Raw genomic sequence first — 6,629 nt, forward strand, 5'->3', positions numbered from 1 at the left:
TCTTTTATCAATTGAAAATCCAAACATTTTGCACATACTCATCCACCACTTTCTTCAATTTCAACCTATGATAGATATTTTTAACTATTGTCAATGTCTTCTCATATCTTGGGTGACGTAAATATGATTTGACATGTAATTCTCTCAATATAAGCTTCTTGATCTCAGTATTTTCTAACACATAGATCATGTCCCTAAATCTAACCAAAGCATCTATCATGAGATGATAATCCATATCTTTATCACCTATATCCTACTATTATAGCATGTGCTTAAGCTACTAGTACATGCCATCCTTTTTTCCTTCCTAGAAGATCTACTCCTGCAAGTTTGTCCCACAAGAACTCAATGCTGCAATGTGATTTACCTACACTCTTCTAATAAGAGCATCAACAACCCTATTCTCCTTTTCCTTGATATACGTAATCTCGAATTCAAATGCACTGAGCATGGCCAACCATCTAGCTTGCCTGCCATTTAGGTTAGGTTGGCCAAACAAGTATCTTAACCCACTATGATCACTCATCAAAATGAACTTCCTGCAAAGAAGATAATGTCTCCACCTCTTCAATGCATGAATGATATTTACCAATTTGAGATCATGAGTCACATAGTTCTTCTCATTCTTATTCAATTTCCTTGACTCATAACATACCAACTTTCCTTCCTGCATCAAGACTCCACCAAGTCCTCTCTTGGAAGCATTTGTACATACCACAAACTCTTTGTCTAGATATGCAATCTTGAAGATCAAAGCATTTGTAAGGAACTGATTCAATTTCTCAAAACTAGTTACACATTCCTATGTTCATTCAAACTACTTTCCTTTTCTCTGCAAGGATGTAATAGGCTAGGCAATTCATGATAAGTTCCTGATGATCCACTTGTAATAACCTTATAGTCCCATAAATGATCTGAAGTCATCAACATTTGTAAGAGTTTCCCACTCCACGATAGCTCTGATATTTTTCATGTCCACTTCTACACTTTCATTGGAAACCACATGACCCAAGTAATGAACTTTTGTCTGAAATAAAATGCACTTACTAAGTTTGGTATACAATTGATTCTCTCTTAGCAATGTCAATGCTACTACTACATTTTTAACATGCTCTTCCTAATTCTTCGAATATATAAATGTCATCAATGAATACTATCACCAACTTTTCTAAATAAGGACGCAACACATTATTCATCAAACATCTGAAAGCAGTTGGAGCATTAGTAAGACGAAAAGGAACTACTACAAACTCATAATTACCATACCTAGTCAGGAAAGTAGTGTTTTATATGTCCTCTTCTTTGATGCATTCATGATTATACCATGTGTTATCACTCAAAACTTTTCCTTAGAAGTTTTGGAAGAAGGGAAAGATTTGAGGTAACCACAAACCAACTTTTAAGCATAGTCTCCAGCCAAGATATGGCTCAGAGAGGGCTCTCTCTATATAATTTAGCTATGTTTTCTTAGATATTAGGCTAGTTCTAGAGTTCAGGGGGGTTTTTGATTTGTATGAAGATTTAGTCATGGAATCCTTAAAACATGCAGATAGGTTGATGCCTTTACGCCATTGGGAAATGGAGTCAAAGAAGGGGCAACAAAGCTAGAGTTAACTCAATAAAGGGAATGTTCAAGGGGCAAGATAGCAGAGTGAAGTACAAATCTTTGGACTAAATGGTGAAATGAGTCTTAACGGAGGTGAGAGGGCAATCAAGAATCCTTAGACCGAGGCTAAGATGGGTGAACGGTAGTGAGTCATGAGTAAAGGGAAATTAAGAATCCTTTACTATAGACCAGAGGAGAAACTACGGAAGCTAAGGAGTAGTTAAGAATTCCCTAGCTAAGATAGTTTAATAGAAAACATTAAGAATGTATAACAGTAAGACAGAGTGGAGTTGATAAAATTCTGAAATAATATTCAAGTTAAAACATTCAGACTTCTGGACGATTTCAATGTTAACATTAGTGGGGGAGGGCTCTGGCGATTCAAGCGACGAGGTAGCACGAAGCTAGGGTTTCGTCGACGGGTCGTGTGCAGGGCAGCAGGGGATCAACCTCGGTTGAATCCCAGGAAGCGAGGTACAGGGCCGGAAAGTTCCTGAGAACCAGAAATATTTTGGATGTCTGAACCTCTCCAGACGCATTCACGAGCAGCTTTTAACCTGTGAAGTATCCAGCACGGGTACTGCGGCGAAGGAATGGGGATGGAGGCAGGGGGGGGAGAGATCCCCTCCTATAAAGAAGTAATCACAGGTGAAGCGAGGAAAGAGAGAGAAGAAGAAGAGGATCAATCCAATGATGGAGAGACTTCAGCAGCAGGAGCACAAAGAAAAGCAGGAATCCAGAGCAAATGCCTACCACGATCAGCAAATACCCCAAGGTTAGTAATACCGCCTAATAAGCTTGAAAAATACAGAGCATATATGAGAGATTATGCTTTAATCTGCAAGTTTATAGGATACTGGCCCGCGGAGAGAGATCTTATGAGATGGATCAATCTGAAATGGAAACCAAAAGGTCATGTAGAGGTAAAGTTAGGAGCAAAGGGGTTCTTTACGGTGATATTTTCTAACTTAGAAGACAGGACTAGGATATTTGAGGAAGGGCCTTACTTCATGAATAATGCAGGGCTGGTAATGAGACATTGGGTTGAATGCTATAACCCGGATAAAGAAAAGATATTAGCTGCCCCAATATGGATAAGGCTCTATGGTCTCCCCTCAGAATTCTGGAACCCAGATATCCTTCAAGGCGTTGGAAACTTAATAGGATCTTTTGTTAAAGTAGCTGAATCAACGAAGAGAGGCAAATATAATACTTATGCTAGGATCTGCGCTTACATGAACATAACTGAACCTCTCCCAGAATCCATTGAACTGGAATATCATGACGAAATATGGACTCAAACCATAGACTACGAGCATATTCCATTTCGATGTAGAAGGTGCCATGAGTATGGTCACCTAGCCAGAGAATGCCCTATAACTAAAGTTGAAAAAGAAAGGGAAGCAGAAATCTCAAGGAAAACTGAAACAGAGACAACAAAGAGAGAAGCAGAAGAGTTTAAAGTAGTACAAAGGAGGGGGAGAAGAGACAACAAAAGAATGCCGAAAACTAAACAACAAGGAAAACAGCAACCCGAAACCCAAAATAAGTTTAAAGTCCTACAGGAAGAAGAAGCAGAGGAAATGGAGATAACTGGGGAACAGAAAAGCAAAAGGAGAGATCAAAGTCAAACAGAACAGGAAAACGAAACTTTAAGTGACAACCAAGATGATCAAGGTGAAATGGAGATAGATACACAGAACATGGCAGTAGATGAGGAGGAACAGGAAATGGTAAAATTAATACAAGAATGGCGCAGGCTAGATGATCGCTTTATCCCAGAAGAACAGAAAAAAAGATACAAGGAAGCCTTTCAACGCTACAAAGAAAAAAAAAGAGGGAGCACAGGGGAGAAAACAAGCCAAGGTACAGAGAAACCAGATGTGGGAACGGGCAGAGCAGGCAAAGGTGGCAAAAAGCGAGGAAGAAAACCTCTTACTGAGGCAATACAAGATGTAGGTGAGGCACTTGTAAATTCCGGAAGGGTAATACCACTGTCAGAAGTGTTCCAAAACCCCCGAAAATTGTTAAAATGATAATCACAACATGGAATATACGCGGCCTCAACAGTAGAGGCAAACAAAGGTATCTCATTGAGAGACTGAAAAAGGAAAAACCAAGTATCATGATACTTCAAGAAACCAAAGTAAGCACGGAGAAGATGAGTGAAATCTTAAACAGAAATAAAAGCAGGTATGAGATGATGGGACAAGATGCTTTGGGAAGTGCTGGGGGATTGGTATTTCTCTGGAACCCAGATGAAATCCAATTCACTAACTGGATGAGTTTCCCAAGGATTTTAACAGGAAATGCTCATATTCTAGGTACAACAGAGGAGGTAATGGTAACAGGGGTGTATGGCCCACATTTACAGACAGAAAAGGAGAACTTCCTTAAAAATTTAAAAGCATTAAGAGGCCTTATGCCAGAAAAACAATGGATAATTGGAGGAGACTTCAACATGATTAAAGCCACAGAGGAAAAGAGAGGAGGGATAAGGAGATTGGATACGGTCTCAGAAAAATTTGGAGACCTAAGAAGAGAACAAAAGATGATTGATGTCCAGACCATAAATGGAAAGCACACTTGGAACAATCGAAGGGGAGGAGCTAAACAAATAGCTTCGCACCTGGATAGGTTTCTAATCTCTGAGCAAATTATGATCAAGGATATCTTCATAGAAGCATCAATACTTCCTGTTATAGGGTCTGATCATTGGCCAATTAAATTAGAAATTGACATAAAGCGATGACCTCCCAACAAACCATTCAAATTTGAAGCCTTCTGGTTGAGAGATGAGGGGATAATGGAAAAACTAGAAGACTGGTGGAGAGCAAGTAACCCGAGAGGTAAAAACAAAATGCATTCCTTTCAGCTTAAATTGAAGGAAATAAAGACCAAATTAAAAAAATGGAACAAAGAAGAATTTGGGAATATCTTAGAAGAAAAGCAGAAATTAGAACAGAAAATGGAAGATCTGCAACAAATGGACATCACTCAAGGCATTCAGGAAGAGCGAACAAAAGAAGAAGGAGTGATCCTAAATAAGCTTGAGGAAAGAAGGAAACAAGAAGAAATACTCTGGAAACAAAAATCAAGGGTTCAATGGCTCAGGGAGGGTGAAAGGAATACGAAATTTTTCCATAAAGCCATGGTACATCACCGTCAAGGAAACAAAATATTCTCAATAAAAAACAAAGAAGGGCAAAGAGTTCTTCAGCAGGAAGAGATTGAGAAAGTGCTAGTTAATCATTTTAAAGACATCTTGAAGGAAACTCAATCAAACAGAATAGAGGCAATAGCAAAGATAAAAAGAGAAATACCTCAAATTGTGACCAGAGACCAAAACCAGGCTCTAATGAGAAAAATAACCAAGGAAGAAGTGGAGGAGATTGTCAAAAACATGAAGAGAAATAAAGCTCCCGGCCCAGACGGTTATACTATTGAATTCTTTCAAGCGGCATGGCACTTTCTGGCTGATGAAGTAGTGGAGATAGCAGAAGAAGTCAGGATAAACCAAAGATTATGGCCAGGCATAAACGCTACGCTTCTGGCTCTTATACCTAAAACTAATCAGGCCGACCAGGCAGATGGATTCAGACCCATTGCCCTTTGCAATGTCATTTACAAGATTGTGGCATCCATAGTAGCTCAAAGACTGAAACTAATTCTCCCCAGCATTATCTCACCGGAGCAAACCGGTTTTGTTGAAGGAAGACAGATCTTGGATGGGTTAGTGGTAGCACAAGAAGTAATCCATACATTGAAAACAAAGAAGGAAAAAGGTATGTTGATCAAATTAGACCTATCAAAGGCTTATGATAGGCTCAGCTGGAAATATCTAACTGAGATCCTTAAAGCTTTTGGATTTTGTGACAGATGGGTAAATTGGGTATTAAGCATGATTTCTACGCCAAATTACTCTATTTTGCTAAATGGAGCGCCTACAACAACTTTTAATGCAACAAGAGGTCTCAGACAAGGGGACCCTCTCTCCCCCTTCTTGTTCATAATAGCAGCTGAAGGTTTAGGAAGATATATCAAAAAGGAATTAAGGGACAACAACATTCAAGGGCTACAATTATGGGGAACCCGAACCACTGTCACCCATCAACAGTTTGTGGATGACATAATGATATACTGTAAAGCAACCCTTCGTGAAGTAAAAAGGATCAAAAAAATCCTAGAGATTTTTATGGAAGCTACAGGTATGGAGGTCAACAAAGATAAGTCCAGGACTTTCTTCTTTAATATAGTGGAACCTATACAAAAGCATCTCACCAGAGTCCTGGGATATCAGTTAGGGAAACTCCCAACCAAATATTTAGGGATAATGTTAGACTCCTCATCCACAAGAATAAGGAATTGGCATCATATCCTTGAGAAAATCAAAAAGAGAATGGAAAATTGGACATTTAGAGCCCTGAACGTAGCAGCAAGGATGGTGCTTCTCAAAGCCACGCTTCAGGCAATCCCGATATACTCCCTGTCTGTGATGACTGCACCTAAAGGAATATGTAACAAGCTGGTTGAGATATACAGGAAATTTCTTTGGGGAGGACCAAAACAAGAAAAGAAATGGGCGCTGTGCTCATGGGAGAGCTTAGCCAAAACAAAGGAAAAGGGAGGCTTAGGTCTCAAAGACCCAGGAGTTTTAAATCAGGTGATGGCAGCCAAACTTCGATGGAGATGGTTACAAGGAGGACAGGACTTATGGAAGGTGATTTGGACAACTAAATATCGTATGCCCAATAACCCGGAAGAAATTATCAGACAGCAAGAAATGCCCCGGGGATCGGATATCTGGAACCTATCAATTCAAAATAGGGAAATAGTAGATAATAATATATTCTGGGAAATCAAAGGGGGACAGATAGCGAGGTTCTGGGATGAATCTTGGCAACAGCGAGGTAAATTGGCTAATCTCACAGGAATACAGGAAATACAAAGAAGAGGAATACATAGGAATTTGATAACGGTAAATGATTATTGGGATGCAGACCAAGGCAATGGGGAATGGAGG

General features: G+C 39.5%; 1 protein-coding gene across 1 annotated transcript; it reads left to right on the forward strand.

The window, feature by feature from the left end:
* The first annotated feature begins 3,809 nt into the window (after window positions 1–3,809).
* On the forward strand, window positions 3,810–4,358 carry LOC149171266 (uncharacterized). Its single transcript, XM_089425906.1, has one exon. The coding sequence runs from the start codon at window positions 3,810–3,812 to the stop codon at window positions 4,356–4,358; it is 549 nt and encodes a 182-aa protein (XP_089282032.1).
* Window positions 4,359–6,629: the final 2,271 nt, after the last annotated feature.

The sequence above is a fragment of the Pinus tabuliformis genome, chromosome 4_2 (assembly GCF_031772625.1).
Source record: "Pinus tabuliformis cultivar Carrire ecotype Pingquan chromosome 4_2, CPIR1, whole genome shotgun sequence".
NCBI lineage: Eukaryota > Viridiplantae > Streptophyta > Pinopsida > Pinales > Pinaceae > Pinus > Pinus tabuliformis.